The following is a 23,850-nucleotide window of genomic DNA, read 5'->3' on the forward strand; positions in this document are numbered from 1 at the left end:
TAACATTGTAGACATGATTGGTCATCTGTCACTTCAGTGGAGCTCACGCTGTAAAAACAAGTACAAAAACAATGGCTTAAGATTGTTGGCTCTTAAAGTTCCAACTGACATATCTTCCTGCCGCTGCACGCCATGACGCTTTTTCATCTGACAATGCTTGCCAGCGTTGTTGCGCTTGCTACTTGAAGTATGCCTAGTGGGTTAAATGGTGCATGCCCACGTGAACACAGTCCTCAGACACACTACTTTGAGAGGGCATGCTTCCAACATATGGCAAAGGTGTCTGCATGCTAAAATAAAATATTGCACAACCTGGTGTAGTGGTGCAGACCTATGAATCAGCGTCTACTTGCTCCGCTGTTGCTGTAAAATAAGCACAAATAAAGAAAGAAACACAACCACCTAAATAAGGGCCACAGGCAGATGTAGCAAATAAAATATATCAATAAAAATAAACCAACAAGGACTGAAGACAAAAGGAAATCATTGATTACCAGAATAATTTTCTGTTGAAGTTACGGGTTTGGATAGAAAGGGACGACTAGTCATCAGTTGTGTTGTGGCTGAAGTTTTTATGACTTTGAGTGCCTTTGCTGGGGGTCTTCTGAAAAAGAATTAACAAAAATATTCCATAATCCAGTCCACTGCATTGTATAGACCTGATTACAAGTAAAGATGCTATATATCACACCTGGTAAACAATGATACAGTGGGGTTAGTTATTTATGGTGTGCAATAAATAGCACCTACTACAAGTTATTGGGGAATTACTTGCAGACTTTGGTGTGTTAAATACCATACACATTTCCTTTGTTAATTTCCGACAGATTTTATTTACCAAAATTAAAAAAAATATTGGGTTATTTAACAAATATTGTCAGACTTCCAGGTGGGCTTTCGTACAGGTACGGGGACGATAGAACAAGCTTTTAGGTTGACCCTCCTGTACTGGAAGGTGGTGGTGCTGGGCAAGGGCAGTCTTTATTTGGCCTTTATTGACCTGAAGACTGCCTTTGACCTGGTACCAAGGGAGGAGCTTTGGAGGGTCCTGCAGGGGCTGGGACTACCCGCCTACATCCTGTCGCTTCTTGTCAAACTCCATTCAGATAACTATGCACAGGTGCGGTGGGGCAAGGACGGGGAGAAAACCAACAGAATCCCAGTGCAAAGGGGTGTCCGCCAGGGCTGTGTGCTGGCCCCCACACTATTCTCATTATATGTGAATGGTGTGGTTGAATATCTGCTCAAGGAACCCGCAGACGCCCCGTCCCTGGCGGGCACCCGGATACCAACCTTGCTCTTTGCCGACGACACCTTGCTCATCGCCAAAACACCGCAGGGTCTCCAAAAGCTCCTCACTCGTTTCCAGGAGTTTTGCTCCCTCAGGGGCCTCATAATTAATGTGGACAAGACTAAATTTCTATCCATGAACCCTCCAAAAAACCCTGGGCCACCCCCGTTTCTAAATTCTGTCGCACTGGAAAGGGTCCTCGAGTTTGATTACTTGGGGATTCGCCTTAGTAACTCTATGAGTTGGACCCCACACATTAACAAGATGTTACTTAACCATAAAAGGGTGGCGGGTGCCATACTCAGGGAACATCGTTCTTCCTCTAAACATTGTATCTCCCCAGCAATAGACATTTACAAAGCCAGAGGGGTTCCAGCTGCTTTGTATGGGGCGGAGTTGGGGGGCTCCACAAACCTAGAGGCACTGGGTAAAGCAGAAAACAAATTTTTGAAAGATCTTTTGCTACTTCCAACAAGCACACCTACTGTCCCAGTGCTTCTCGACACGGGCTGCAAATCGATCACGGACCAGGCGCGATTGCGGCCTCTGCTCTTGTGGGCCCGTTTATGGAGGGTACCGGAGCTAGCCTCCTACGCAGCTGGCCTGTCTGAAGTAATTGCAATGGAAGGATGGCATCGCATAAAATGGTTAAGAGACATCAAGAGCCTCCTGGTGGAGTTGGGCTTGGAAGACTGCTGGGTTACCCGCTCTGCCCCTCCAAAAGCCACCCTGAAAAAGGTATATTGGGACTGGGTAACCAACAAACTCATTTGCTATCCCCGCCACTGCAATTCAACCGCTGCATTTCTACGAATTAAAGACGTTGTAGCACTTGAGCCCTACCTGGACTTAATCTCCATTCCCCTGGATAGGGCCCTCTATTTTAAACTCAGAGTGGGCACCTTACCTCTGGCTGACTTGGTGTCTAGGTGGAGATCCCCAACGGCTCAGCCCTCAGCTTTCTGTGCGGTGTGTCTTACAAGGGTTGAGACAGTGGCACACTTCCTTTTTGAATGTCCCGACTACCGTGCCCCAAGGAAGCGCTGGCTGGTACCTCTATGCAGGCTCCTTGGCACTAGACAACATTTGGTGGCTCTTCGCATTTTATTAACTGATACTTCCCCTTTTATTGTCTGCGCTGTCTCCAAATTCCTAAAATGGGCTTGGATGATTCGAGCAAAAAGGCTTTCCATCTCAATTTAATCTTATTTTAATTATTTATTGTATTTTTATCTGACTGTTTTATGAAATTATAACTGTATGTCATTTTTTTAATTCTTGAAATTGCATTTTGTAATGTATTGCTTCTAAGATATTTACGTATCGAAATAAAGCCTTTTTCACTCATTTAACAAATCCGGTAGCTATTGGATGCGATATATAAAACCAAACTCGTAATTCCGACTAGTGCATAAACGCAGATTTACGCACAAGATGGATTTAACCAACCAACTTGTAATCAGGTCCCACATGTTTTACTTAGATAAAGGTAATGCTTCATATTAAAGGAAGTGGCTACCCAGGAATGCCTTGTCCTACTCTCTTTTGTTGGGTGATGTCTTTTGGATGCTGTCAGTGCATCTACAGTGCAACACTCACCGAAATGATCGGTTGTAGTTACTGGGAAAGATGTTTCCAGAGGTGTGCAGATCGGTTGGAAAAATACCAGCACCTTATTCATCTACAATAGATGTCTTCTGCTGTCTTGTGACGCCAGATTAGATGGTGAGGTTGAGTGTGTGAACTTAGATTTTTTTTTAAAAAACAAAGTAAGTCCTCACGTTATGGACATTTAGATAGAGTCTGGACAAGGAATTCAGATTAGTTACTAATCATTAGTATATTTTTCCATAACAGGTCATGCAAGCTCAATGTGATAATGTGTAATTCTGTCAATTCTTGTGATTATTACACTACCTAACACTTTTCAGGCACAGCAATATTTCAGTATTATAGCTATTAATGCGATGATCTATACCATTGCCGTAGTCCACTCTCAACAGTACGGGCAATTAATTATCTGAAGCCTTAACCATTGATGAAAGTTCAAAAATCATATTTTTACATGGACTTTATAAGGGAAAACTCATTTGAGATATCTGGGTCAGTGGAAGGTAAGAATGACAAATTTATGAGGGCAACCAACATGATAGCCCTACACTGCTAACTCGTAGCTCATCATTCAGGTACTACCTACACAGGAATTAGTCGGGTCTGGTTCAGCCAAATCATACCCATTTTCTGTGCCTCAAACCAACTAAGGATGGCCCAGAGGAATTGAACCACTGGTTCATTGGACCAAATCCAGTGAAAGACTATCTAGGCATTGTGATCAAATGGGTCGAGGGGGTTCTGCTTCACTTCAGTGTCCCTTCAAATGAAGATCGTTCATCTAGCCAATCACCCATGCCATAGCTTGGCATGGCCAAACCCACAAAGGCAATTCCTCTGTCTGATTTTCTCTATAGGCAATGTGAGGAGTAACTCTCTCTGGAAGCTTCAGAAACTGCATGCATTCTTGCATACATTCATAAATTCAAATTGAATCACAGCAATCCCTTTCTCTCATCCTGGAATAATCTTCCTGCACAAACACTTACCTCATCCATCCTTCCTTAGTAGAGATACATTGTTGAGGCTGCATTTAGTCAATTATTATTCAGGTGCTCTTCAGCTTTATCATATCTCTAGCAGCTTGATTGTTTGCTCCTCTATTGGGCAATACAACATTGGTGTTTGGAACAAGACGAGGGGTGTCTGTTTATGGGCTTTGGTCACAATAGGAGCGGAGCTTTGAAGAGAACAAAAAGAAGCCAAGTCCTGCTGCAAGTCTGTGGACATCTCAGTAAAACAATATTCAAGATTCCTCAGGACCAGCAATCCACAGACTCTGTTCATGATTGATAACACAAACATAGTGGACATTAGGATGAATTCACAAATGATTCAACTGTTCCCTAACCCAGTGTTTGATGCACAATGCACAATGCTCTTAGGTGCCATGAGCAATGTTCCAAGCCCCACCAAACAAAGTGGTGCCAGAGGAGAACAGCAATGGCTACAATGCCGCAGAAAACCGCAGAGGAAGTTAGGATGATCCTGCTGAATCCGAGGCCTGTCTGTTATCCCACTGACATCAGCTTTTCCCCCACATCTGCCATGCTGCTAAGTCATCACTGATTCCTGGTGTCTGTTGATGACCTGTTCAGCAGAGGTAGTTACTGGTGAGTCCCGATGATGGAGGAGGCTGCAAACATGTGGGAAAGCAGCAAGCTGGGTTGGGGGCCATGAGAGAGCACACCCAAGGCTGGGGACAGATGGCTGGCAATCTCATGGTGTGGCAGAAAGCAGAGTATGACCTCACCTGGGAGATCAAAACATCATTGAGTGATGAACAAGGGAAAAGAGGCAAAGGGATAACGTGGCAAAGACCAGCTTGCACCCAACATCAGGGGTGGTTTCTCCATTAGGGCTCTGGGCTGCACTCTTCTTAAATTCCTACACATTTATATCTCTAACCAAACCAATGTATTTAAGTCTGGGCTATATGTCCCAAACTGCCTGCCCCACCTCGCTCTGAAGCAAGGCACAGAAGCCAGGCAGTAAATCAACTTTTTGCAATGTGACGCATGACAAGGGGCTTACCTTTCATTGCCATTGTAGACTGTGGTGGACTCCACTGTAGCCAAGGATGCTGTCAACATCAGAGTTTCAGGCTTTGGAGTCTTTGCCCTTGTGTGAGGCCAGACATCTAACATTCACAGGCATAGATCCCACACCCTTTCCCATTCATCACACAGAAGTACTGGATGCAAGCACATGTGATTTGGAGCCTTGTCCTCGATAATAGTAAGTATGTTGTGTTATGTATATTGTACCCCTAGTCATGCTATCATCCCCCACTGTGACAGCCCAGACTCTGGCTGTAAGTCAGTGGTCCCTATAGAAGTGGTGCTGATGTATGCATTCCTCCATGAAATTGATCCAAAAAACGAGTAGGGTTTTTGTTCCCTTGCTGTTGTTCCAAATAGCCAAGCCGAGGGCAAAGGGAGAAATATGTGCTTATAGTAAAGACAGTTACATGCTGTATGGCGTTAAAACTGGGCCTATCTTCATGGCCTTAATATTAATGCCAAAAATAAGGATTGAATTACGAACAATGTATGTTCAAAACGTTAAAGCAATGTATACCAGTGATTTAGTTACTCTTTTATTTCTTATGCTTTACCAAATCTTGCATTCCCCAAGAGTGTTAGCTATTTCATCATGTGTGTTTCTGTATTATTTTGTACATCCTATTACTCTTCTGTAGTGTATACTTTAAGTAGTGCCAAGTGTTTATGAGGGGCTTTTGTTGAGGGGTCTGGCACTTAGACTGAAGAAGGCAAAGCAAAGTGCCTGTCGTTGGGTTTGCCTCTCCGTGGAGCACACAGGACAATAGTCATGTATTCTAGCTGCCATTGACATGTGTGGTAAAGGGATACATAGATGTCAATCTATTTACAAGGCAAAACAAAAAGTAAATAACGTTCTTAAATGGGAATGAGTGAGGTGTATGTTTGGGGGTGAAGTGAGGGGGATGCAAGGAAGTGCATTCGGGTGAGAGTGAATAGAGGATGTTGAAGAGGAAAGAGATGATGTTGATGATGTGCAGATGGATGAGATGTGTAGAGAATAAGGGCATGCATAAGTTACATAAAGAGCATATAACTAAAGGCCAGTACTCCTTCACAAGCCTCAAAAATATTTCAATATCAGCCAGGTGGCACACTATGGGAATCACAGACTTTCATTTTACATGGTCACTTTTAGTAAGCCCACACTATTTTCATCCCACTGAAAGACCTGTCTGCACATATATCTATATGACAAATTGCAGCAATTTTGCTGTGGGTGCGTCAGGATGCCTGGTTAGAGCATTTTATTCCAAAGTTGACAAGACACTGGGCAAGCACACACTTTTAAGTGCCCGAAGTTGTTGTGCCACACAATGTGGACATTACAGTAACTGCTGAACATAATGCAGTAGGTATGAGGCAGTTTTTAATGGGTTTAATATTTCAAGACTCTATGTCCCCATTGCTTTATAAACCTTGCTTCCTTGCTAAATTCATTTGCTCTAAAATGCATAATTTCGTACTTTTTTTTTGGGAGGAGGACCCCCGCCACCCAAACCCAAATGTGTCCATTAAGTTAGATCGCTTCCATCGCTACATAAAAGTTATTCCTAACTTTTACGCCTCACCACTTTCAAATGTCATCAGCCACCACTGCCCAGCAGCTAAGTTGTATGCATGAGGTGCTCCGGAGCTTAATATTATAAGGACACAATCACATAAACAACATAAAAGCAGGAACCAAATAACATTAAAGAAAACAGAAACAGCTTAAACAGAACAAAAGAGCACAAGTGAAGGTGACAAAGTGTTACAAATAGGCAATAGAATTAAGCTTAAGTCAGACAAAAGCCTTATGGAGGCAACAAGCAGCTGAAAAGCGGTTACTAATTTAACTTATTACAGATAGGGCTCAATTTTCCTGTTTGTGCCGCAGCACAGTTTAATGGAGGTGCGCTGGGTGCAAACATGAAAAGCCTTATGGAGGCAACAAGCAGCTAAAAACAGTTACTATTTTTTGTAAAACATTTTTTATTGAGAAAAAACAAACATCAGCATTGGTATGGCGATACAGATAGAGCAATATTGTAGGCATCAGTGGTACAGTTGGTGATATCACAAAATACAATCATACATGATGGAAGGCCTAGGGTGATGGGGGTCATCCAGTTTAGGGGTCAAGAGAGGCTGCCATATGTCCCCGCGGTAGAAGTTCCACGGGCACCACACACAAGACCATTGTTTGGGACATCCATGTGCTACATACACAGTCTTTTCTCTAAACATTGCCCAGTCCAAGTCTTTTTCCCAGTCCTGTACCGTAGGCAGGATCTGAGCCCCCCACCGCTGGGCAATAATACCCTTGGCCAACATTAGCCCCAATGTTACCAACTGTGTCAAGCAAACATTCAAATCAGTTGGTTCCCAGATGTTAAGTAGACACCGATGGGCTTCCACACAGAGCCACACTGACAGGACAGTATTGAAGATGTCATGGATGTCACGCCAGTAGGGCTGAATCTGTGCACATTCCCAAACTATGTGAAAGAAGGTCCTCAGCTGGCCACATCCCCGCCTGCAGGCACCCTCCTCAACCCTTCCCATTCATGCCAGTTGGGGTCCGTTACAGAAATACGGTGGAGAAGTTTTAGTTGGACCAGGCGAAGGCAGGCTGGTATTGCTACGCCTCTGAGAGAAGAGACCGCCTCCTGCCATTCCTCAACATCCATTTCTAAGCCATCCCTTTCCCACTTCTCTCGGAGGGCCAGGAGAGGATCCATGAGATTGTTGACCAACTTTTTGTATATCAGGGAAATAGTGCTGTCAAGTAGATGACCATCCAGCACTCTATCCTACAGTGGGGATGATTCCGGCAGTGTGGTCCCGGGCTGTAAGTTTGTGCGAAGTGCATGTCGAACGTGTGTGTATTGGTAGCGCTCTGATTCGGCCATGTTATATTGTTGCTGCAGTGCTGCAAAAGACATAATATCAGATTTTCCCCACAAATCCCTTATACATACAATACCTATGAGATCCCATTTGTCGAATCCCTTACTCCTCCACAGGTCACCCAGTTGCTCAGAATCCCATAATGGAGTTGCAAGTGTTAGTTTTCATTTCCAACCTAGGCGAGCGGTAGCTGCGTGTCAGACGTGTACTGCATGCTCAGTGGGACCCGTAAGGGGATAGTGCCGGGGCCTAGAGTAAATGGCTCTACTGAAGATTATTCAGGGGAGGAGCCACCTATCCATGTTGTAGCCCAGGTATGAAGGCTGGGCATAGGTGCAGTGGTTAATGAAGGACAGGTGAGATGCCCAATAATGCAATTTGATATCCGGGAGGCTAATGCCTCCGTCATACCATTTCGGGGAAAGTTTGCCGAGAGCGATACAAGGCTTATCGTTCCATAGTAGGTCTCGTTGGAGACTTTCGACCTCTCAGAAATATGATGTGGGTATCGGATCCATAGAATTCTGAGGAGCATACAGGAACCGGGGTAGGGACATAATTTTAAAAAGAGTGGCCTTACCTAGCAGGGAAAGGGGAAACAACTTCCACCTGGCGATATCTTTGCGCAGCTGGATTAGCGGGGGCTGGAGATTACGGGAATAGTGAAGAGAGGGATCCAAAGAAAGGAAGATTCCCAAATATGTAAACCCTTCAGTACAAGTGTGTAGTGGGCACCCGCAAGGCGGGATCAGGGGCTCGCCCGCCACTACGAACAGGAGGGATTTGCTCCAGTTTATTGAATAACCGTAGTATCGTCCAAAGATCGTGAAGATATCTAAAACCACTATCAAGGATCTCCTAGGAGATGACAAATATAGAAGGACATCGTCCGCATAAAGGGAAATCCGGTCCTCTCAGTCAAAATACCAGCGCATACCCCTAATCATTAGATCTTGATATAGCCAAGATGCCAGCGGCTCCAACGCTAGGGCAAACAGCAATAGGGACAGGGGGCAGCCCTCACAGGTCCCTCTGCCCAGCTCGAAAGAGGCCGACTTCTTGTTATATACCACCACTTGGGCCATTGTTTGGGAATATAGTAACTACACCCATTGAATGAACTTGGGACCAAACCCCACCTTGTCCAAAACCCCCCAAAGGTATGGCCAATCGATGGTGTCAAAGGCCATGGCTGCGTCCGAAGAGACTATAACCGCTGGTTCCAATATAGGAGCTGCCCTGCCCAAGACCCCGTGGACCCTGCGTAGGTTCAGTGCTCTGTTACAGTGCGGCATGAAACCGGATTGTTCCGGGTGGACCAGAGTCCCGATCACTGTCAAGAGGCGAGTAGCAAGTAGCTAAGACAGGATTTTGGGCTCCGCATTTAACAGGGATATCGGTCGGTAAGAACCACATTCAGTCCTGGGCTTCCCTTCCTTGTGAATAGTAACTTTAGTGGCAGTACACTGGTCTAATGGCAAAATGCCCGCATGCCTCGAATCCTTGTATGTGGTCCTCAGGTACGGGGCCAATTGGTCTGGTTTCAGCTTGTACAACTCGATCGGTAGCCCGTTTGGGCCAGTGGCTTTACCCGGCTTGAGCGACCGTATTGCCGCCGCTATTTCATCGTTAGACATGTCGCTGTCCATGAGGTCGCGGTCAACCACCGACAGTTTGGGTAGAGCAATGTCGGTGATCATCTGGCGGGAATCATCTATAAGTATGGGCTACCAAGTTGTAACAACCCTAAAGTGGGCCGCAAAACTGTCTACAATAGCTGGGGATCTGACAGGGAGTTGCCCTCTTGCCCTCGGAAATCAGGTACTAATCTGCTTGCCCACTCTTTCTTATCCAACCAGGCCAGAAGTTTCACGGCCTTGTTGCGCACCTCGTACAGTCGTCCATGGACCGCTTTACCTATGGCCTTTGGTTGGTCTGTCGCTAGTGCCCTGTACTCCTGTTGTTTAAGCTTGAGAAGGTGGAGCTTATCGGGCGTGACGTTCACTTCTAAATCTGCTTCCAGTCTCCCCACCTCTGCCTCCAGTGCCACCAACTCTTTGCGCTGTTCCTTCTTTTTCCCAGAAATTAGGGAAAGGGCCTGGCCCCGTATCACCGTCTTAAACGCTTCCCATAGCACCTGAGGGGATTCTACTGAGCCATCATTTTCAAAAAAATAGTTATCAATAGCTATAAGGAGTTCTCGCCGAATACGGGGATCATGCAGATACCATGGATTGATGGGGGCCACCCATCCCACCTGTTGGTGACCAGATGTCAACTGAAGCCACACCGGCGAGTGATCTGAGATGCCCCTAGCTAGGTGTTTAACCTCTCGGACATGAGGAATTTGAGATACGGGTAAGAGAAAATAGTCAATTATGGATAAACTCCCGTGACCCTGGAGTGGAAGGTATACTGAGATGTGTCAGGGTGAAAAACTCTCTACCCATCCACCAGTCCCATGGAGTCTAGGAAGTCGGGCAGAAAATTTTGCGAGTGATGGAGATCGCGCAGAGGATATCGTTCCAGATCCCCAGAGACCATCGAATTGAAGTCCTCTCCCAGCACCAAGAGACCCTCCGGGGCCCCTAGCAGCAGTACACCCAAGTCCCTGAACGTGGTCGCTTGAAGGGCCGGGGGTACATACATCGAAAGGAAGGTGACAGGTTGATCCTCCCATGTGCCCGAGACTCCAGCATACTGCCCTCTGGCATCCGACCAGGTGTCCTGCACCACAAGGGGAAAGGATTTTTTTCCTCAATATGCCAACCCCCTGGGAACCCGTGGTGAACCCTGCATGAGCCATTAGAACGTAGTCCCCTCTATGTAATGCTCTACATGTATTTCCAACTAGATGGGTTTCTTGCAGTAGGACAATGTCCCGGGCCTGGCATTTAATATACTGGAGAACCACACTACGTTTAATCTTGTCCCCCAGCCCAATGACGTTCCAACTCAACAGTTTAACCCCACTCTCCCTAACTGGTGCCATATCCATGTATTACAAAATTCACTGAGTGCCATGTCACTTCCCCAATCAATGTGTACATAGCAGTTGCTGACGCAATCAAAACATCAAATGAGAAATTAAACAATCCCACCCAACACCCCCCCACCCTGCTGCCCTGCCCTATGGGGATAGAACTACCCATGAAAAAACATGCAGAGTGCCTGCCGACCTAGAAAAGTGTTCAAGAAAGAAAAGAAAAAAACCGGGGGGTGGGGGTGGGGACAGAGTCCGCCCCATCTCAGCCCAACAGGTCTACAATATACCCACACTAAAAAAAAAACCAGATTCAATTAAGTTCACTTACCAAACAACTATGAAACCAGAGGCCCCCCACCCATTTCCTTCACCCACTGCACATTGCAAAAAGTAAGAGCCAACCACTGGACCGGCGACCTCCCCGGCCGGTTGACTATTGTCAGTGCCACCCTCTCCTTGGTCGGCCGGGCTTCTCACTCTACTGCTCTCAATCCAGTCCGCTACCGCCTCAGGATGATCAAGAAACCACACTCGCCCGTCCGCTACAACCCGGAGACGGGCAGGGAACAGCATGGAATACTTCATACCCTGGTCCCTGAGAACGCGCTTGATTGACATACACAAACATCTTTGTCGCTGTATTCGTTGGGTAAAGTCTGGAAAAAAGGAAATGTCAGAGTTCTCATAGCGCAGGGGGGTGCCGGCCCTGAAGTTTTGAAGGATAACGTCCCTGTCTCAGAAATCCAAAACCCACGCCAACATTGGCCGCGGGTGGAGCGCATCGCTTTGGGACGGCCGCCCGGGATTCTGTGGGCGCTCTCGACGACGAAGAACTTACTGAGGCCTTTAGGTTGCAGATGGTTAAGGATGAGGTCCTCGACCAAAAAGTCCGGTGTTTGTCCCTCCGATTTCTCCAGAACCCCAAGGATGCGTAGGTTATTTTGACGCAGGCAGCCTCCGAAGTCATCCAGCTTGAGGTCAGTAAATTTGAGGAAGACCTGGAGTTCCTTAACTGCCCCCTGGATCTGTGAGACATCATCAACAAGGCTAGCTGTTGTGAGTTCCACCTGCTTGACCTTTTCGTTCAGTTTGCCCATATCAGCCCTAATGAGGTTGACCTCGATTGCCACAGTGTCCAGAGATGTCTTGACTCCAGTGATGGTGACCATAGCATCTTTAAGCAAGCTTTCCTGCTCCTCCTCGCCCAGTCCCCCGTATCTGGAATCCCTGGGTGCCTGGGCCTGTTGAGCATCCTTAGGGACAGTATAGCGGTCCAGTTTGTTTAACTGTATGTTCTTGGGACCACGAGCCCCTGTAGTCTTGTTGCACTCCATCTTGGACTGTTTCACACCGTTCCAGCAGGTAATTCACAAGAAGCGGCGAAGCGACTCTGGGTAGTATATCGAGGTTCTTTCTGCATCTGGGCAAGGACAGCAGAGACGAAGCATGCAGAGGATGCTCTTTACCTTCAGGGACACGCTGCCCCCAGTGACCACCATGCGGCAGATGTGTACACCGAGTATACCACCACGCGCCTCACTGCTTCTCCGACGCGTCACAGCAGGATCCTGAATTCGCTGCTGCTACTAGACCCACAAAACCCTCCCGGGTGTGCTAGACACTTGCTCCTTGGTGACTCTTATGGTAGGGGTTGTGAAACTACGCCCCAGTAACAATGTCGGGTTACGATATAATCAAAGGCCAAGGAAGGAAGGGGGCAAACTCTGGCACCTGTCCAGCTCTTCACGGGCACCCTCAAACACCCCAGAACAGAGGGGGGGCCAGCATAAGTTCCACACCCACAGCCGATCCCTCCAACAAAGGAGTGGGCCTCCTGTCCAGATCAGCAGCGCAGGCAGCACAACAGTCTCCAGTAGATGATATATGGGCAAACACTACTAGCTGCACTGAGCTGCACTGACCTACAAAGTCTTGTTGCTCCACTGGCTCAAGAGTACATAGGTTGTAATAGGGGGGGAGGCACCACCAACAGGTCAATGGCCCTCGCGCCGGATCTGCAGGCAGGTCTCTCGTGGCCAACATGACTATGGCCAGAAATCACTCCGGCACGCTGAACTATCGCGCCACTGCTGTTGAAAAGGGGAAATCTGGCCAAGGGCGTCTCGCCGGGAAGCCACAGTTGGTGGGGGTGCGAGCTGCAGGCCCCAAGACAGGCCCAAGCAATCCCAGGGACAGACAGAGGCCCCTGTAATGCGGGGACAACAGGAGGGACCCCTCGTTAAGGGCGCGCCGCCGCACTCTTCCTCCTTACGACAGGCGTGCCCTGTCACGCCACAATCAAAGTAATTCAGCTCCTCTCCGGAGCTCACTCATGGCTCTCCAGTCGTGGCCGCTGCCGTTGCCGTGTATCCACCTGGAGACCGCCCTGGCAGCATGGGGCAGGGAATAGTTGCGCTGGCTCAAAAGTCGCGGCACCACCGCCGGGTGGGGATGGACAAGACGGAGCTCCTCGCCCGGCTGCGCTCTGCAAAGTGCGTCCCGGCTTCAGGCCTTGGCGCAGGCCGAAGCTTCTGGGGACGATTTCTTTGCGGTTAGGCAGGCTACAGATACCGGACCAGGCGGGATGGGCTCCGTTGGCATTCCGGTCCTTCAAACTGTCGAAGGGTAGAACGGATCGATGAACAGGATAGCCGTGGGCTGGGACAGTCGGCGGAGCTCCATTACAGCATGGCCATCTTCAGCCTGTGCTTGGCCATGCCCCCTCAAACAGTTACTATTTTAACTTATTACTGATGTGGGTGCATTTTTATGCTTAAAGCAGGTGCGCCAGATGCAAACATGGAAATTGCATCCTATTAGGAAGAATGCGCTGCCGTCAGGACAAATGCGAACTCGCACTGACCCCAGGGCATCGCATTCAAGAGAAATATGGAGCTGCTGTTTAAAAGCTCTCTGTGTTTCCCAATGCAGTGGGCACCTGCCTGCACTTTCAAAAGGGATTGGAGATCCCCTTGCTTGTGGGTGTAGTAAGTGACTGCGTCCGCCTGAAATGGGGATGTCTAGGGGCCCTTTGGACCCTTTTCAGCCCTTGAGGGGGCTGTCCTCAGGGGGCAGACTGACAGTGCGCCACCATTCTGTATTGCAGTTTCAGTGCACCTCCTAAGGGCGGGAATACGATGCAGGCACAGAGGCAAATTGATTCTCTTATTTGCAGGGGACCACATCCTCATGCAAATGAGAGAATGCCCCCTCTCAATAGTGCTGGTGCTGCATGTGCACCAGTACTACGACTATCTGTAAACCAAAGTGCCCAGGGTGCACCCAAAGCGGACACAAATGCCTGCTGCCCAATTGGGGCACTTCGGTAATATGGCCCCAGGACTACAACTAGGCCCTCTCAACCATAAAGCATGAAAGCCACAAAGGCAGAGCAATTAGGAAAAAAATTGTCTTCCCGCTCTGGGGGTGCTTCTAGGAGTTGAAAACCGTTTCTGTTACGGGGGCTCGGCGTCGGTTATGGCGCCGGCCTTCTATGCCCCAGTTAGGGGCGGCCTCTGCGAAAAAGTTTGGAAGGGTTTCCCGCTTCACAGGATAATAAATCTCAGAACCCCGAGGAGGATATTCAGCGACTTTTATTTCATGCTGGAAAACACCGCTAAGGCTCCCGAATTTCAGTAGATTAAACCTGACATACAAATTCCATTTTAGGCAACTTTAGGACATTATACTGCAACAATAGACTCTCGCAGGGCACAAGTCAGGAATACACGTGGGTAGCTGGCGTCCAACCACTATTTTCACATAGTGTATGCCATCCACCCTGCCAAGAAGTTAAAGGTATCAAAATAGCGACATTTTAATATTCACTCTAATCCACTAATTTCCACAACGTTTTCCCATGTTATTATTCAGCTTCACTTTTTATTTCTATGATTTGGGCGTGCTGAGCTGAGTTAGCATTTTTAGTTTTTAAATAGAAAAAATGGCAGAGAAATGTTATCCTTCCCAAGATCTATAATAATGAGTGGGGACAATAGAGGGCACACTTTCAAAATAAAAAATAATATACATGATCAATATGCAATATAACTTGATAATAGAGACAGATATTCATTGTTCACTTTCCAAACCTCCCCTGCTGATTGTGTGTCAGATGCTTAGCATTGCTTAAACTTTGCTTTGTTTTTCTAATACCACAACTTTTTTCCAAACAGTGGTCGGAGGCTCCTGGTTTGACCATGTTAAAGGCTGGCATAGTCACAAGGGTGACTTTAATATACTTTTTCTCCACTATGAAGATATGATGAAGGTTAGTTATCTGAACCTCTTGAGAATTAACTCATGAAATATTTTGTTGTGTCAAAAAGTTATTTATCAGTAGCGGCTCCTGGAGGGAGTGCTGCGGGGCAGTGAGGTGGGGTAGGGGAGGGTGGGGGGTAGTAAACTCCGCATACGGCCGAATGGAGGTAAGTGCATAAATAAATAAAACTAATTACATTGCGCACTCTGCAATGCCAAATGGCGATGTAGCTTGCACAATGTCATTCGTTTTATTTATTTATTTATGTACTTATCCCCGTTTGGCCGTATGACGGAGTTAACTACCCCCACCCTGTCCCTCCCCCCCGCCTCACCTCCCCGCAGCACTCCCTCCAGGAGCCACTACTGTTCATTGTGCAGAGTGTCGCTATTTAGCGTGATTTGGTCAATATTGTGGGCCTAATGCACAAAGATTTGCTTGAAACTACATATTGCTAACTCTTGAAGTACTTCTGGATTACTCTTGAATCCCAAGAATAAACAGGTGACCTAGTCTCATTACCTGAATTGTAGGTGTAAGCCAGTAGTGCAACAAATGCTAAATTCTGCCTATGCATTACAGATGTTACTGCACACAACCTGTTACACAATAAAACACAGGAGAAGGAATCTGCATAGCAGGAAGTCCTGGGAGCATGGCAAGAGAACACGTGCACACTCTGTGCCTCATTTACAAGCCCATTGTGCAGCCGGTGCGTCACTTTTTTAGACACACTAGCAGCAAAGTATGCATGTCCATATTTACAAGGACACGTAAAGTCATTCACTTTTCAGGGCCTTGTAAAGATGGCTCCCTTTCACTCATTACTCAGCATGAAAGGGGTGTCCTATGGGTGTTGCTGTGGGTGGTCCCACACAACATCCATCAAACCTGATACATTCACAGATTTACTAAGTGTTGTAAACCTAAGAAAACATCAGAATCCTATGGCTCCCCAGGGAAATTATTTTATTTTTCCTCGTTTTTTTCTCTGTCTATGCGTCTTTAATGATTGTTTATGAGCAGGAAGGGGTCCGTACCTGCACATAAACTATCAGCCCTGCAACGTAGGCACCCTTGCACCATGCCACAAGGGTGTCTGCTTTGGCCCACGGCTCCTGCTTGTATGGATAAGGACAGGAATGCGCTGTATCTTTTTCATATTTTGATGCAAGGCTGCATAGCAGGAAGGCTTGCTGCTCTACCATGCTTCAAAATATATTAAATAAGGCCCTTTAGCTCAGCATCACAATACCCTTGGGAAACGTCTCCACAGAGGTAACCTCCAGGTCTTCTCACAGGTAGCAGCATTGTTCAAGCTAAGAGAGGTTTACAATGTATCAACAATTCGAAATGCAATACAGTTAAAATCTCAGATAATTAGATTCAAACCAGATATAAAAAATAGTAAAAATATGTGGTGTAACATGATATAAATACAGAATCTCTGTTTTCAATACAAATAGATATTTTACATGCTTTAAAGATGTGGACAATTACACATATTAAAGTCAAAGATGTATATATTAAACAGATCCCTTTAATACTATACTCTCAACAGCAATAAAGAAAATACAAAAAAATGTGTCACATTACTGCATCATGTCACACATGCCAGCATCAAATTGAGATGGCAAATGGCAATCATCAACCCAAAATTGGCATTCTTCTCAGAGCACAGCAAGCATCCGTATGCAGTCCAAGAACACGATGAGGAAAGCTCAGTGCACCTATCCAGAGGATATAGCCACCGGGCAGGAAACATCCACCAAACAAAAACAGGAGACAGGCAAAAAGAAAATGCAAGAGGAGACAAAGAGAAAATGTCACTGGCAGTCACTAAACAAGAGTAATTTGCCAAGATTACATAAAAGGCAGCTGTACTCAACAGCTGCAACAATGGAATGAATAACTTAACTTAGTTTTCTGCAAGAAGAAGGCCAAGGAGGAGAAAAGGTGAAGGGCAGAAAGAGAAATGCACAATTGTATTGAGGTTGTATAAAATAATGGTGAGGCCCGAGGAGAGAGTTGAAGAGGGTGATAAACTACATCCCACAACAACATGCTAGTCATCAAAGTAGCAAATTAGATTAACGTAATAGCATTGTATAAAAGGAATATTACTGTTTGGAGAGTAGTAAAGCATACTATTAGAGTATGATAAAGCACTAGACATTGGAGAATTGGCAGTAGTGTTGTAGGGTGGCCTATAAGTGAGCACAAAGTCATGAATTAATGTGAGACGTGCTCCACTGTAGAATACCTGTACAGCCATACTTGTAGTTAAGGATGGCCAGGACTATCCGTACCTTCCTGGAAATGTTGTGGGAGGCTAGGGAAGGAGTGGTATTCCAACGTAAATAATGAAGATCATGTGTGGAGGAAATTAAGGTAAGTTTATTGGAGAAACAAGAAGTGTGCCTCTCTCTAGGAAAAGCCTGGGCCAACTGTTGTTGTATGGAATCTGGACCCCCCATGGTTCTACCACCAGATTCCATACAACCTGATTGGCCAAGATACAACATGTAAAATGTAAGTTAAACAAACATATGTATCTATAAGCTAGTTTGACTTCAGCACAATAAAAGTTGCATGGTTACATGTGTGCAACAAAATTGTATCGATATACAATAAAATAAAATTACACATAGAGATCTGTATATATGCAACATTGTCTTAAACTAACCTGACATATGGTAATTTTTGCACCAAGCAGGTTTCGTTTTTACTCTTGTTGTCACATTCTGTTTAGCTGTATTTCCCCCTTGAAGACCCTCAGAATAACTACTGTAACTTGAAGAACTCTTGGTGCAGCTACTTTCATTTAGCCACAAACACTTACGTACTTTAACAACCTTGCCCATACTCCACAAATTTCCATCAGTCACTTCTACTACTTGATGCCCTACTCTGACTATTTTCACAGGAATAGAAAACTTAGGGGCATATTATCAAGCCTGGGCGATAAAATGATTGCCGCTTTATTGGCAGGAAACTGCCAAAAAAGTGGCGATAATGGGCTTGATAATATGCTCTATGGAATTCCAATCGAAGCTCATGTTAGATGTCCTTCACATTTAAATGAGCTTCGATTGGAATTCCATAGAGCATATTATCAAGCCCATTATCGCCACTTTATCGGCAGTTTCCTGCCGATAAAGCAACGATAATTGTATCGCCCAGGCTTGATAATATGCCCTTTAGATTCTCCAGCTTTAACCAATCTTCCTTTTTTTAAACGCACCCAATCACCATTGTTTAATTCATGTGTGTGAATCATGTGTCCCCGATAAGACTCATGTATATCATTTGACACCGATTTCCGTTCTGATCCTTACACTATTGTACCATCAACCTTACTTTTCATTTTCATCATACATATCTGGTTAAATTTACACACGGTCTTCCTTCCTCTCATCTTCTCAAATGGAGGCATATCTCTCAACATTCCAGGTGTGACTCTATAATTCCATAATAAATCTTTGAGAGCCTGAGAACAACTTTCCAGTTGACCAATGCCAAGTGTAGTCCTTCTTTCAAAACTCTTATCCACCTTTCCACTATGCCGCTACTTTGCGGATAATATACGGAAGTTCATAAATGATAAATCCCATGCTGGTCTAAATAATCTCTCATTTCTGAGGATCTTAACTGCACTCCGTTTTCCATGACAAAGCATTTCGGAAAAACTTCTTTTTCAAAGACCTTATTCAAAAACTGTGTTACTGTATGGGAATCCACTTGATGTACCAATTTATTCTCAGGCCATTGTGATAGTTGATCAATGAGGACAATGGTGTAAACTGGGCTGTTAGACAAATATATGGGACCAGCAAAGTCAAGAGACATCCTCTCTCATATCCTTCCAGGTCTAGAAATGGGAGCTTTTTCATAATTAACACACTTCTGAGATTTATCACTGATGGCACACTCAATACATGATCTAACTTCTGCCTCCATACATCTATCAATGGCTGACCACCAAAATTCACACAGAATTCTTCTTTTCATGCTAGACATGCCAGGATGACCTTCATGAGACGTATCTAACACAAGCTGTCTTAAATCCTGGGGTACCACCAGTTGCTCCCCTCAGAACAAAACATCATCTATCACAGAAAGTTAATTTGCAATGTTAAAGTATGGTAACAATTCTTTATTCAATAACTTCTTCTCTGGCCATTGTGACCTATTATATTTAATGACTTCCTGAATTTCCTCATCATTATTGAACGCAAACTTCCATTCATCCTGTTTAATGCAGCCTCTAGACACCTCATATATGGACACCACTCTCCCAATGTCCTCATCGATAATACATCAGTCACTTTCTTCTTTAATAGGTAGGCGAGATAAACAATCGGCTAAGATGTTTCTGGCACCTGGAATATATTCAACACTGAAATGAAAGTCCTGCAGTTTATATTCCCATCTGGCAATTCTGGGTGTAGCTTTGCCACATTCTTTTGTAGTTGATAGCTCCAATAAGGGACGATGATCTGATCTTATTTTAAATTGTGTGCCATGTACATATTTGGGAAAATAATAAATTCCTAACCAACAAGCTAATGTTTCCTTTTCCAGCATAGAATACTTAAATTCTGCATCTCTTAACGGTCTTGATGCAAATGCAATGTTGACTAATTTACCTTCATGGTCCAGCATCAAGACTGCACCAATGCCCACATTACTGGCATCAGTAACAATGATCGAATTATCTCGGATGTCAAAATTTGCCAAAGGAGGAGCAGAGGAAATCTCTTTTTTTCAGATTGACAAATTCAGTATCACAGTTTTCATTCCAAGTAAATTGTTGATTGAGATTCCTCATGTGGTTTGTCTTGTCCGCAAACAGTGGAAAGAACTTACCATAATATTCAGCTAGGCCAAGAAATGGTCTAAGCTGATCATTATTCTGGGGATCCAGAGCCTCCTTTCTAGTCTTTACCACATTTTGCTTCAGTGAATTCAGTGAAACAACATGTTTGCTAATGGTATGCCCCAAAAAGTTCATGGATTCCACTTCAAATTTGCAATTTTCTTTTGTTAAAATCAAATCAAGGTTCTGTAAAATACTCAAAATCTTAAATAAAGTCTCTGCATGATCTTGATTGATGTTCCCAAAAGCAAGGATGTCATCTTGGAAATACAAAGCATTTTTTATTTCCTTTAGCAATTTATGTATAAATCTTTGGAATACATCTGAAGCAGAAATTAGACCAAAAGGCATTCTTTTGTATCTAAATGCTCCTTCAGGCGTTATGAATTAAGGGAAATGTTTGCTATCCTTGTGTAAAGCAATGTTAGGATAGGCATTGGATAGCTCTAACCTTGAAAATACAGCGGCACCCTTCAATACAGAAAACATTTTCCCAATATTTGGCAACAAATGTCGATCAACGCACACACACTTATTTAAATCTCTCAAATCAACGCACAGTCACATTTTCCCATTTGGTTTATGAACTACGACAACGGCTGACAACTATTCGGATGACTCAATCTCTTCAATATTGTCTTGACTGGATAGTCTACCAGTTGTTCCCTTAATGCTTGCATCACAGGAATGTTTCTAACCTTGTGCACCTTAGATACAGTTTAATGTTTCAATATGATTTAATGTACAACATCTTTTAATAATCCCAGATTAGATGAGAATACCTTAGGAAATAACTTTTCCCGTTCAACAGATTTGTCTTTCCTTAACTTTAGAAATTAAGTCAGTGTAACATAAGACCTGTTCAGGGTGATTTTGATCTAGCGTAATGAGCAAGTCCTTTGTTGCAGCCATCCCAACAAGCAGGATCTTTCTTTGGCAACATACACATTTGATACAATGGTCTGGCCTTTAAAACTTATATTGGTAATAAAATAACCTAAAACTTCAATGGGTTTATTCCCATAGCCCACACGTTTTATGTCTGATGGTATCAATTGAACTTTAGGAAACTTCTTTAACCATTAAAGAGGGACGAGCACCAGAGTCAGTCATGACCATGACATCCTCTCCATTAATGGTGATGACGCAAAATGGAGAATCACTATTTTTCTCATTAACTTCATAAATACTGAGGACAAATTCATCACTTTAAATCACCAATCCATACAAATAAGGTGTTACCCAAACTTGCACATAAGAAAAAATATTACCACCAGGAGCCACTTGCTACTATGATGTGCAGGTAAGTGGTGTTACCTACATTAGTGATATATAGGTTGGAGCTATGCACACACATATCCCTCTTGACCACCAGTGGGGTTCATTTTTCATACAACAATAGGGCCTACCATCAAGTAGTCCCAAAGCCACTTCGTCAAATCTGAAAGGCCATCACTGCCCTCCTCAAGCTAAAACTACTTTCATACATGATTAGGTTGTGGAGCACTGATGAGTTTAAAAAACACTTTAGTGAGGCTGTTTGCCATGATTTAGGGTGCAGATTTAGGGAGGTATGTGCATGTTTATGAGCTCTCTGAGCTCTTAGGTATGGAGCACAGGAGAAATTCACACTATGGATAATATATATTCTTTAGTTTGTTCTCTGCGAATAGCTAACAGGAAAGCAACTGGTCAAACTGAGTTCAGGTGAAACATTGCACACTTTAAATGTTATCAGAATTATATTTATTGGTGATGAGAATTCTTCGGTGGAAGAAATTTATTTGTGCAATTGCCACTATCAGTGATATTAACATGTTGTGAGGACATGAGATATGCTATTATCATTTTCTGTTACAGAGACCTGCTGTGGAGGGGGAAAAAGACAAAGAGAAATGGTTATGCCTGTTGTGCCTCACATCATTGACTGGTTACAGTTTAGGACTGATATCTACCTGAGAACTGTATTGTCCCTGTGGTCTAGCCATTGTAAGTGGTCTATTTTAGTTGTAAAAGCATCATCTGGGAGAGAACAAAGTCTTTATTGAATTCCAAATGGTCTTCTATGTTTCTACTCTTCTCTGGAAGGAAATGATTCCTAGGGGTCCATTAGGTTAGCGAGCGGATCACCACCGCCTGTATGGCGGTGGTTATCTGCCAGCTAAAAACCACTGCCCGCTGCATTTCCCCCCGCCACATTACCATGGCGGTGGGACCCAGGCGGACGGAAAGACCGTCCAACAGTTTTCCGCCAGGTTGAACTGTTGACCGGGCGGAAAAGCTGCTAACATGGTGGAAGTTTCTGGAAGACACGGCAATCCATAATAACATAAAAGCGGGTACATGCCTTTACGTGGCGGCAACACTGCCACGGAAAGGCTTGCAGTTTTTGCTATTGGGGCCCGTAGTGGGCCCCCGGGATTCTGGGGGTTGGGGGGTGCACATGCGGGGTACCTACGGGCAATTCCATGCACAACATGGCAGGCATGAACAACATGCCTTCTTGGCATTGTGGCAGGCGGTGCTGAGAGCACCGCCCGCTGCGATGTCAAAAATGCAAGATGCGCCAGCCAGTGTGGCGGGCGCATCCTAATGTCACTAACGCGACCCCCGCACAAATGGCGGGCGGTCCCATTCCACGGTAGGATGGCGGGGGGACAAAGTTCGCTCGTCATCCTAATGGACCGCCTAGAGTCTTTCTGTTTGTTTGAAGCAGGAGTTCTAATGGTACATGTTGTTAATAAAAAGAGGGATGGTTGCCTAGATTGATTCTGAAAGGAGGTGATGTGAACGGGGTTGCACTATGATGTTGGATCTGTTTGAGAGGTTGGATCTGATTTAGATAAGCATTCTTCCATTGATTCCAAGTTGCTGTAAGCTCACTAGAAAAGAGTCTTGGTGGACTGCGTCAAATACAGCAGAGAGAGCCAGAAGGTTTGTGGCAAAGCCATTCTTGTTTAAAGTGGTCTTTATACTTTTTCATATAGAGATTACATGCATTTCCCGAGCTAAAACGTGGTTCCAGATCTGCAAATTTTGGGCCCGATTCACAGAACTAACTTAGGACAAAATCCTAAACGTACTGCTTTTGGTATTCACAGAATGCACTTACTACTTTTGGTATTCACAGAATGGATTTACGACTACTAACTTTACGTCCGCACTCGGGCCGGAAATTCCGGCCCGGAGGCGGAGCTTCTGGCCTGGAGGCGGGGCTTCTGGCTTGGAGGTGGGGCTTGCGACCCGGAGGCGGAGCTTCCGGCCCAGAGGCGGAGCTTCCTTCCCAGTGCTGGAGATTTCAGCCATGGCTAAATCCCCACCTCTGAGCCGGAAGCTCCGCCTCTGGGCCGCAAGCTCCGCCTCCAAGCCGGAAGTTCCGCCTCCGGTCTGGAAGCTCCGAGTGTGGACGTAAAGTTAGTAGTCGTAAATCCATTCTGTGAATACCAAAAGTAGTAAGTACATTCTGTGAATACCAAAAGTAGTAAGTTTAGGATTTTGTCATTAGTTAATTCTGTGAATCAGGCCCATATTGTTTTAATCAAGGAAGTTCAGATTTGAGTGCTGTCTCTCTTTTGGTCAGGCTATTCATGATGGTCAAAAGCTAGGTAAGTCTCATACATTTTATTTCCATGGGATGTTTATGAGCGAGACATCTATGTGAACCTTAGTAGGAAAGTATAGACTTAAACCCTTAAAAAATTACTTGTGAAGCTGTCTGAGAGGAAATTGCAATTTCTTTCTTTTACTAAGCACAACGTTTGTCTGGAGTGGTATCTTGGTGCTGTAGACGAAAAAAACACTCTAACAGCCAGGGTCAGACCATTTCAAAGCACTTAAACAATTTTTTAAGTAAGTCGAAAAAACACT

The 23,850-nt window shown here is 44.9% G+C and overlaps 1 protein-coding gene across 6 annotated transcripts in view; it reads left to right on the top strand.

The window, feature by feature from the left end:
• The window catches only part of LOC144763173 (amine sulfotransferase-like), a 292,072-nt gene that overhangs the window by 194,160 nt on the left and 74,062 nt on the right, over nucleotides 1-23,850 (top strand). For all 6 annotated transcript variants that reach the window (XM_078648513.1, XM_078648514.1, XM_078648518.1 and 3 more), the window contains one exon: nucleotides 15,019-15,113. In XM_078648513.1, coding sequence (XP_078504639.1) covers nucleotides 15,019-15,113 — 95 coding nt within the window. The remainder of the gene's footprint in view (nucleotides 1-15,018; nucleotides 15,114-23,850) is intronic.

This window comes from Lissotriton helveticus, chromosome 6 (genome assembly GCF_964261635.1).
Source record: "Lissotriton helveticus chromosome 6, aLisHel1.1, whole genome shotgun sequence".
Lineage (NCBI taxonomy): Eukaryota > Metazoa > Chordata > Amphibia > Caudata > Salamandridae > Lissotriton > Lissotriton helveticus.